General features: G+C 50.4%; 1 protein-coding gene across 1 annotated transcript; it reads left to right on the forward strand.

The window, feature by feature from the left end:
- The first annotated feature begins 5,513 nt into the window (after positions 1-5,513).
- On the forward strand, positions 5,514-10,268 carry Birc7 (baculoviral IAP repeat containing 7). The gene is made up of 7 exons (XM_028774159.1): positions 5,514-6,006; positions 7,329-7,428; positions 7,784-7,862; positions 7,944-7,989; positions 9,179-9,250; positions 9,392-9,590; positions 10,077-10,268. The coding sequence occupies exons 1-6, from the start codon at positions 5,640-5,642 to the stop codon at positions 9,583-9,585; spliced, it is 858 nt and encodes a 285-aa protein (XP_028629992.1). The 5' UTR covers positions 5,514-5,639; the 3' UTR covers positions 9,586-9,590; positions 10,077-10,268.
- The last annotated feature ends 307 nt before the right edge of the window (positions 10,269-10,575 follow it).

Consider the following 10,575-nt stretch of genomic DNA (forward strand, 5'->3'; position numbering starts at 1 on the left):
TGTGGCAGGCAGCCAGGGCAGTGAGAAATGAGAAGAGAGGATGTCCTTGGATTGGTCTCTAGGGTGTCTCTTAACTAGAATCTAGGTGAGTAGGCACTGACTGGCTTGGGGTACTCCAGACAAAGGAACAGCAGGAGCCAAAACACAGACACTAACCCCAAGGTCAGCTCCCTGTAGCAGGAGCCACTCTTGCATCCATGGCTGAGAACAGCTGCCTGGGCCAGCACTGGCCGATCTATCCTGCAGCTGCCTCTCAAAGGCCAAGCAGCTCTGTGGTTCGGAATCAGAAAGCAAGCCTCCAAGAAGTTAGAGCAAATTCCAGGCCACAGCCAACCAATCTGAACTTTGTTTCTTTTCCATCTGCACAGCACGCCAAAGATCAGCAGTTTAACTTGGACAAGAAACCTGCTGCCCACAGAGAGGGCCATGGCCTATTGACTGCCTCTGTGTTTCCAGGAATTGTAGCTAGCTTCTGCTGCCATAGTGGTGCTTGTCTGTCTGGACAGTACCAGATGGCCTAGGATCCAGACATCTCCAGGAGATCAGCTCCAAGGCTGAGGAAGAACAAGCAGGATTTGTGGTACTCTAGGATCATGTAAACCTCAGGCCTTGACCTCCAGTCATGAAACAACACAGGCAGCTTTAAAAGACATCTTCATTCAACTCATGTGGCAACCAAGTCTGGCTCTCAGCCTGGGTCCCCCCAGGGCAAGATAAAAACTAGGAACTCTGGTTCACAAGGCAAGAAAGGCTTCCTCCTCCTGTCCTCACCAGCTCCCTCTAAACTTGTCAGGATATTTTTGCCTGTCTGTTTGGTTGGTTGGTTGATTTTCGACTGATTTGATATTTAATGCCATGCTCCCTCATGTAGAATGGTGCTGTCAATCACCCAAGCCACCCTGCAACGTCCATACATGGACCTTGAGTACACTGTGCCCACACCTAGGCTCTTGCTGGTACAAGGGGTGGAAGAGATTTCTACTTTAAGAACTGTCTCTGGGGTAGATGGAGGCTGGTCTGGGCTGAGTCCCCAAACCCTTTCCCAGGCCCAATTATCTCAGCAGGTGGCATTTACAAAACAATTTCAAAGATTGTCCAGAAGGCAGCCACAGCAGCATTCTAATATGAAAGGTGTCTGAGCAGGTCCTGGGAACCACCAAGATTCCGAGGCCCTGTTAGAGATAACACAAAGCTGGCATCATAGAGGTCAAATTAGGGATGCCCAGAGCCAGGTGAGGTTGGCAAGGTCAGCAGGGTAAGGCAAGAAAAAGAGTGAGCAAGGCTAACTCTGGAGGGGGGCTTGGTGCCTGGTTGGAACAAGGCGTGTGTGAAGACACCTGTGGTAGTTGGATGAGTGCCAGGCACTGCTGAAACTGTTAACCCAGAGTGAGGGCCTGACCAGATGTGCAACCAAAAGCCCTCCTCAGGGAATGAGAGTGAGCTGTTCAGGGAATGGGAAGGCTGTAGGAGACTCTCCTGATACGGATGTGGCTCTCCATGATGCACAACCACCTTCAATCTGTAACTCCAAGCTGAAGCAAACTCTGGAAGTTCTTACCAGTCCTGAGCTCGTGCCTGTGGGGAAATGAGATGCCTTTCCCTGACTTTGACAAGCTACATGTAAAGGGGCCATTCACGGCCATCTTTATCAAGAAATGATGCTATCCCAGAGATGGAAAGGTATGTAAATGATGCCATTACCTAAACATGGATGGAGCTAAGCTTGAGGCAGTCCACGCAGGACTTAGGTCATGTGAGCTAATGCATTTCATTTTTGCTGAAGCTTTGTGTTTATGTCACCATGATGACAATGTAGGATATTCAGTCCTTACCCAATCAGAGCTCCACGGGGGAAGATCTGCCCAGAAACACATCCCATTCCTCCAGCACCTATTAGCTAGTCTCTGGGTTACTCCATTGTGTTCTTGTGATTCCCAGATGCTGGGCACATATACCTCCTGCCTTGACAGCCCCAGAAGTCCCTCTGCTATCTTCCTGGAATTTAGTCATTTGTTCTTCTCGTATCCTCAGAGCTATATGGCACTGACAACTCATCTATCTCACCGCATTTCTGAAGGGTTTGGTCCATCTTTGTGTGGCTAATTCCGTAACTCTCCAGGATCTGCTCTCTGACCCTGTGCTGTCATTCCCCTCATGTCCAGTAGGGTGTGCTCTGAATCAGTTATTATGACCTTGGGCTCACTCACCTCCCAACTCCTGAAGACTGATGTTCATCCCATGGGCAGTGAGTGGCCTGTTCTGTCCCACAGCATAACCATCGACCTTGTACAGCTACTGAGTATTTGAAATCGAAGGACTGTATTTTTTCATTTTATTTCATTTTATCAAGATTCAAATGACCACACTTCTAGGTCCAGAGTGTGGGACACTAGAACAAAGTCCAAGTCCCTGAGAAAAGTTGGGGACCTGCGTGTGTAGTAGGCTCACACATAGATGATCCTGACAGTTCCATTGAGCCTGGTTATCCACTAGCCCTGCCACCCTCCAGCAACTTGGACTGATTTGAATTGGAGGAAGTAGGGTCAAGCTAGTCCCTTGCAGACTACAGTTCCCACTTCCTTTCCTACAGCCCCTCCTGAGGCCCCAGAGCTCCCTGATCCAGCCCTTTCTGAAGCCGAACCCAACTTTACCCTGGATTCCTCCTTGGCTGGGGTCTGGGCCCAGAAGCACACAGTCTGAAGGCTCAGCCTGTGGGACATTTGGGATCCTCTGGACTTTAGAAACAAAAGACAGTTGTCATCTAAGCTAGCCCATGATGCCTAGATAATCTTCCTTGGCTGGACACCTCAGAGTCTCTGGGCTCTGAAGAAAACCCTTGGAGTGCCTGGGGGAGTGGCCTTCAGGAGAATGTTCAATGCTGACACACTCCTTGCTAACACGATACTCAGCACTGACACTCAAGCTTCATCTGACTTAGGGTCTGCTCTATAGAGCTCAGGGTAGGACAAGCGATGTATGGAACCATATAGAATTCCGTTGGTCTGTAGAGGGTGGTGGTGGCATTGGACTTTCTCTGTCTACCTTCCCTCCCTTTCATCCCTTCCTCCACCACAACCAGGAAGCCTCAGGCCTCTCCCTAGGCTTCAACCACACAGATGATAGCACAAGCAGTCCCTACACTCCCACACTGGGCTTTGGCTGACCCAAAGTAACATCATGGCTGTGCTGTGAGCTACAAGGCTTTGTCAACTACAACTGGTCACCACTCAGGTACTGCATTAGCAAGAGACACAGCTTGTGGCGTGAGCTCATGGCAAGGACATAGGCATCAGGCAGGACGTTGTAGAGACTGGTGTTGTGTCTATGAAGTCCCAGCATGGATGCAGCTGGAACAACCACCCGGATGCTCTGTTCTCAGCCCCTTTGGCACACACCATGTTATCTCTTAACACTCTCATGGGCCCTGTGCACTGCCAAGAGCCCTGAGGTCTCCATCCTGTGCTCACAGGAACAGGATGTTCCCGTCTTCCAGGAGGGCTTTCAAACCTCAAAACAAGAGAGAGGGGCTGGCTCATCTGCTTCAGACAAGGACAACAGGTTTACTCGTGGTCATAGTTGGGAGAAACTGTCCCTTGTCACAGACCCCAAGGCCAAGGCAACAGGCCCAGAGTTCAGTGCTCAGACCCCACAGAGTCCCAGGCCTGGGTCTGCACAGAGAAGAAACTTAGTGCAGCTGCTCCTGTTCCCCTCTATCAGCCTCTGTGGCTTCAATCCAGGGGAACCAACTCCAGCAAGTGGCCTGGAGAAGCAGGGCTCCAGGTTCAAATGTCATAGCTATGACTCTTCCCTTTTGCTTGCAAGCAAAGAGAAAGGCAAAGGTCATGACATCCCATGGGATACCCTAGAAGGTTCTATGCCACAGATGGGAATATAGTTAGCATGTGGGTCCAGCAGTGAATGAGACAGGGTCCTAAATTCCCTGCAGTGCCATGTGGTGCTACATTGGCTGAGGTGGTCCCAGGAAGCAGAATCCTAGGATGGTCTCCCCTACAGCTGAGAAGGTAGGAGTCCTGCTCCATCTGCTCTGCTCTCTCTCTCTGTTCCTTATAAACTATTATTTCTTATTTTTCATTTTTGAGACAGGGGCTTTCTCTAGCACAGACTAGCACAGAACTTACTATCTAGCCCAGGTTGGCCTTGAACTCAGAAAAATCTTCCTGCTTTATCCCCTTAGTGCTGGGACTGCATGCATGAACCACCATGCCCCACCTTGAAATATCTCACAAGCCCCAACCCTCACCATATCTCCCAATACTCAACCTCTAACTGAGGGACTATTGACAGTCAGAAGCTTCTGGAAGAGGGAGGGTCAGTTTTCTTTAAGGTTGTGGCCCCTGGTAGGTTGACCTGTGGACATTTGCACACCCATAAGTATATGGACACCACAAATCGGACTCAGTGGGTTATAAATAAATAAATAAATAAATAAATAAATAAATAAATAAAAGGACATGAAGTTGGAGTGGATTTTTTTTTTCTTTTTGAGTCAGGTTTTCTCTATGTAGCCCTGGTTGTTCTGGAACTAGCTCTGGAGAGGCTGGACTCAAACTCAGAGATCTGCTTGCCTCTGCCTTTGAGTGCTGGGAAGCACCATGCCCAGTATTGCCTGAAATTTTCAAAGAATTAATAAAAAGATTACATATATTTAAAAATTCACAATATTAAAAGCGTCACAATCAGTGAAGAGCTGCTCAAGGGTAAAGGTTTGTGCAGAAGCCTGGGTACAGTGCAAGTCAGGGCAGAACTGGCCCCTTGGTCTTCTTCTCTGCCTCTTCCAGGGGTCCCAAAGACTCTTGTTTTACCAGCCTGTACCTATGGCCTCTCTAGGGTAATGACCCTCGTCCTCTCTGTTCACTGTTTTTCTGTGTCAATGGAATCCCTCACCTCGGGCTGGTTAGTGAAGACCAGATTCTAGGGCAGAGCTCATTTAAGGAGGCAATAGTCTATGTGACAGTGCAGATGGAAATGTCCGGCCTGGAACAAACACAATCCATACCTTGAGCTCCTCCAGACAAAGGCCGGGGCATACCCCACCCTTGATTTGACTCTAGACTATCCAGACAGATAAGGAGCAGCCTGAGACCAGATAGGTGGACTGACTCTCACTCAGGGCTGCACCAAGCTAGGGACAAGACAAGCCAGTGATGTGATCATCCCTGAGCATCAGCACAGGCTTGGTATGGAAGGAATGGTGGAGTTGTACACTGTCCTAGACAACCTAGCTTCCTACCTTGGAAGTCCCTGTCTGGATCTATCTCTACCCAGAGCTGGACCGTGAGTGACTGGAGTCCCTCTCCTCTATTTTGTCCGTGTTCATGACCTGCTTCCTGAGGCTTATTGAAGGGGTCCCAAGCTTGGTCCCTCCCCCTATTGAGAGATGCTTTTTGCCTGATGGAGTACTGCCTTTGTTATGTGCCTGCCAGGAGGCCCCATGACACACTGCAAAGAGCACGTGGCTGCCCTGGCCTCTTTCAGAAAGTAGCATATCTCTGGACACCACTTCAACTGAGCATCTAGCAGCCTATGTTTACAGTTAGAAGCAGGAGCCACCACAGCTTCTAGAAAGGACTAGAGGCGGGAGCTGGAGGTAAGTCACCAGGCACATTCCAGGGCTGGTGATGTTCTCTCCTGCAGACTTGCTCAGAGCTGCTGTCCTTTCCATGGGGCCTGAGAGTAGGGCCAGGGACTCGTTCTGTGGCCCAGAGCTAAGCTACAGGGAAGATAGCAGTGGCCACAACCAGGAGCAGGATAGACCCCACTGTTCATGTAACCATGTCCTGCGCCAGGACTGCCTAGATGGGCAGATCTTAGGTCAGCTTCGCCCCCTGTCAGAAGAGGAAGAATCCTCTGGGGCTACCTTCCTTGGGGAGCCTGCCTTCCCCGAGATGGATTCAGAGGATCTCCGCCTAGCCTCCTTCTACGACTGGCCATCTACTGCTGGGATTCAGCCTGAGCCATTGGCTGCTGCTGGCTTCTTCCACACAGGTAAATGTTGGGGTCTTTTTTGCTGTAGTCTGGATGCTACTTAGCACTCTTCCAGGCAGATGGTTCTGCCCATTCCTGTCACCAAGGGAGAAACTAATAAAAGGTACTTCTGATATCCTTGCCTGGTCAGGGCTGGGGTCTATCCCATTCAAAGCCACTATGAAATCCTGAGCTTATGCTGGCCTTGTTCTGAGGGCCCCTCAGCATGTGGGGTCTGCTGGGGTGGTGGTTTCATCTGGCTTACTTGGTTCTGAGGATTTCCCACACTCTTCGGGGATCCCCAGCTATCAGTGCCATTCAGGATTGGTTATAGAGCTGATTAATCCCTTTCACCCCTGGGCTCAAAGTGACAAAAACAGAATCTATTCTATGGGTCAAGGGCCAGATTAAGCATCCAGTGGCCATCTTGTAGGTAATCCTCCAGGCTTCCAAGTACCAGGCTAGTACAGGGACCAACTCCATACAAATTCTTTGAGTACTCGTTCTAGTTACAAATGTAGACCACTCCTTGAGCTTGGTCTGCTCCTCACTCACAGTAGGGTTCAGGTTCTGGCTCTATCTCTTCCTGGACGAGGGAAAATGAGTCAGTGAGACCCACCAGAGGGCTCTGTAAGTATGAGCATAGCCAGAGAAATTGTCCAGTGGGGCCAGCAGGAGAGGAAACAGCTGTTTTCCTTACATTAGCCAGTCAAGGGTCCATACTGATTTAGGACACTGGACACTAGTTATGAAGCGTCAATGTCTGGAACAGTTAGAGCCCCCTTGAAAAGGAGTCTCCTTGAGGCCAACAAATGTCAGGAGGATTTTGTGGACCATGAGTATCTGCTGTGGGATAACGCCTGTAAGCAATTCTGTTTGGAACTTCTGCTCAAGGTCATGAAGGGCACATTTTCCTATGGTTGGGGGAGGGGCACAAAACAGAGATGATTGAGGCCTGAGCCACTAAAATCACGTCTGGCTATAAACTGGTATGAAAGGGGTCACCTCCTTATCCTGTAACTAGGAGTCCTTCTTGGCCCTGACACTCCCAGGCTACAGATGTGGCAAGCCTTTGGATCAACCCTATCCACACGCTCTGAGAACAACACAAATGCTAGGTCAACCTTTCTGGAATATTCTGGGCCCCTCCTGACACATGCCCCAAGGTCATTGTCTTTATTTGCCTTTGAGACAAGAGAGGTGCCCATGTGTGCCTTGCTCTCTTCTTGTTAACCTGCTGGCAGATTCCAGACCTGCCCGCCCAAGCTCTGATGGTCATGGAGGGACACCCTGGGGTTGCCAGCTAGGTGGGGATACCAGCTATGTATCTCTGCCATACCCAGGCCAGCAGGACAAGGTGAGATGTTTCTTCTGCTATGGGGGTCTACAGAGCTGGGAGCGTGGGGATGACCCCTGGACAGAGCATGCCCGATGGTTCCCCAGGTAAGGGCCCTGTGGGCGGCTGCATTTCTGACTAGTGAGAAGGGCCCCAAAGAACTCTGTATAAGCCTCTTCATCTCCCATGGGTCTGAGACACCAGGATCTCTCTAGGGCTGCCAGGTTAGGCCCTCCCCTGTTGTTATCCTTCTCCAGGTGCTCACCTAGGTGTTCAGAGCCCATCTCCAGAATAGCCTTACTTGCAGGTGCCCATGGGGGATGCATCCTTGACTAGCTGTCACAGGAAGTAGTGGGTTCCATGGGAACAGAAGGCATGGCCTAATCCCAAAGGCTTGCAGGGCTTGAATGTGACAATGGGGTTCTAAGAGTCCAGTCCTGCCTTCTGAGCTCTCTTCCCCAGGTGTCAGTTCCTGCTACGGTCAAAAGGAAGAGACTTTGTGGAAAGAATCCAGGCCTACACCCCCTTACTGGGATCCTGGGTAAGTCCATCTGTCCTCAGGATTCAGGTGGGTTGGCAGTCTCTGCTTTGTTTACTTAAGGCATTGATGGCTCTCTAACAGGAACAACAGGAAGAACCAGAAGATACAGTCTCTGCCACTCCCTCAGGTGAGAGAGCCTGAGTCTTTGCTGTTTAGTTGGTGTTTGCAGCCTGCACTTGGGTAAGACGGCTGAGTGTCTCCACCTGCCAGTCAGCAGGGAGGGCGGGGACTATGTTCTCACATGTTGTGTCCAAAGCACTGCATCCCTTTGCTCCTAGTGAGAAGACTGCTAAAGACACCGGCCAAACCTGGGATGTAGCCGTATGCTAGGCTGGTTCTGCTGGGCACTAGCCATAGCTTCTTAGAGCTAACTGGGCTGCAACCAGAAGCCTGTTGAACAGAGATACAGAGGACACCACTTTCAAAATCCCTTCCTTCGGACTTATGGGTCAGGGGTCTAAGGATCTTTAGGGGCCCCTAAGGGGACTTCTGACTTCAGGGACCACACATGATGTGCTTGCCAACCTTGAGGTCACAGTCAAGGCCTTTCTCCCCAGCCTCATTGCTGTGAGATGTGATACAACAGTAACTCATTTCACAAGCACAGGAGTCTGTGGGACACTCTAGTGCTTGGCAGGGTTTTGTCTACTGTTCTCCACAGTGATGGTAGCACCTCTAGACAGAAGCTCTGATAATGCAGCATTGTCAGTGTAAGGAAGTTGGACCTTTACCTGTGCCTTCTGGGAACACGCATCCATGGATGGAGCATGCCACAAACCACCAGCCTTTCTCCACAACCCTGAGACCTTGGGTTCTCTGTCTCTATGTTTCTGTCTCTCTCTGTCTGTCTCTGTCTCTGTCTCTGTCTCTCACCCCACCCCCACCCCCCCGATCCCTGGGGGCAACCAGGAGTGGCTAGCATGGACTTAAAACCCAGATGTTCCCAACATGTCCCATTCACAAATGGTGACTGCTTTGCTCCAGGAAGAGGGCCAGGTGGCAAAGGCCAGAAGTACCTCCAACCTTTCTAGGCATTGTCTGCCTTCCCTTGTCTCAGTCCTCTGGACATCCATCACCACCTGTTTCCTGTTTCTCTCAATATGCCAAGTACATACACTCTGTGACCACTGAATCTAAGGGACCAGGCAGGTAGAGTACTTTAGTGGAATCCAGGGTCCTCATGAGCAGCTGAGTGCCATACAAATCTTCCTGCTCTCTAAGTCAGAATTGAAACTTTATGGCTGCTAGACATTCTTTGGGCTAAGCCACCCTTCCCTACAGAAGCTAGGCCTTTAATCCATACCTACTATTTACAGCTCCTACCCATGGAAGCCCTGAATTACTCAGATCCAGAAGAGAGACCCAGCCCGAAGTTGCCAGTGAGCCAGGTACAAAAGGGATCCACATAAGTTGAATGGGCCACCCTCTTTCATGGAGGAGGTGCAGAGGATGGGTCTGTGTGGCAAGCTCATTCCTCACTGAGGGATCTCCTAGTCCCTGAGGGTGCTGGTGAATTCTTGAGTCCCCAGGAGCTGTGGATGTGCAGGAACAGCTGCGACAGCTGCAGGAAGAGAGGAGATGCAAGGTGTGCCTGGATCGGGCCGTCTCTGTAGTCTTCGTGCCCTGTGGCCACTTCGTCTGTACTGAGTGTGCCCCCAACCTGCAGCTGTGCCCTATCTGCAGGGTGCCTATCTGTAGCTGTGTACGCACATTCCTGTCCTAAACCAGGTGAGGGGATCCCCAGCATCCTACCTGCAGCCTAGATGTAACCTGAGTGTCTTGCTTCTAGCAGCTCTAGAGATGGCCAGCCCATTCTTCTTACTTCCTCTTCTGGACAACTCCACCCACTATTTTGAATCCTTCATAGGTGGAGTCAGAGGGAAAGAGGGTTGGGGGACACCTCTTGTTTAGCTGGTCATCAAGAGCTTAAGCCAGGCTTAGAGAGGCCAGCTTCAGAGGTATGTGGGTTAGATTTGGGCTTTGGAGGGACACATGAACCTCAATTGTTACATAAATGTGTCACACCCCTGTCCTTGCTGAGAGATAGGAGCCATAGCCTTCTTGGGTGCTCAGAGGTCAGTATGTCCCCAAGATGTGTCTAAGAATTTTCTAAACAGGGTGGTAGGTCAAGGAAGTCCCTGAAGCCAAATGGCCCCTGGCTCAGACAAGTCTGATGAGAGCAGATCTCATGTATGCTTCTTCTTCTCCCTTCAGTCACTACACTGGAGAGTGGGCACCCTGCCTGCCTCAGCCTGTCCCAGACCATACAGTGAGTCTGCTGGGGATACCCGGAGTCCACCCCAAATGGTACAGCATGGAGGAAGAGTTCCTGGTTTGTGTGAGGAGTGATTCTGCTGTAGCTTTTTGGATCTACTTGAAGATAATAAAGCAGAAAGTGTCACCTTAGTGCTCAGCTAGGCTCTATTCCAGATACTCACAGCCGTGTCCCTTAGCCCATGCTGAACAGGTCTCCATTGCTTCTCACCAGCAGAGCAGCACCTGTCGGGCGTCCTTTCTGATCTCAGTGACCTTGCACTGGATTTTACACTTTCAGAATAGACTGGCCTCAGGGGACTCTTGGGAGTCCCTCACTTCTAGTTACTTGACAACCTTGTGTATTTCCTTATATGGCTGGTGTTCTCAGGATACTTGCCCGGGGTCTTTCTTTCTGAATGGTGCCATCTGCTTTCTTCGAAGAGGAATCCATGTGGTA

Source organism: Grammomys surdaster, unplaced genomic scaffold (assembly GCF_004785775.1).
Source record: "Grammomys surdaster isolate TR1022 unplaced genomic scaffold, NIH_TR_1.0 238, whole genome shotgun sequence".
Lineage (NCBI taxonomy): Eukaryota > Metazoa > Chordata > Mammalia > Rodentia > Muridae > Grammomys > Grammomys surdaster.

What these genes read in the sequence shown, in the direction of transcription:
- Birc7 (XM_028774159.1), top strand. Translation starts at nt 5,640, where the DNA reads ATGTTCTCTCCTGCAGACTTGCTCAGAGCTGCTGTCCTTTCCATGGGG. An exon ending in CATGCCCGATGGTTCCCCAG is followed by an intron (nt 7,429 to 7,783) that starts GTAAGGGCCCTG and finishes TCTCTTCCCCAG; the next exon opens with GTGTCAGTTCCTGCTACGGT. An exon ending in AGTCTCTGCCACTCCCTCAG is followed by an intron (nt 7,990 to 9,178) that starts GTGAGAGAGCCT and finishes TACTATTTACAG; the next exon opens with CTCCTACCCATGGAAGCCCT.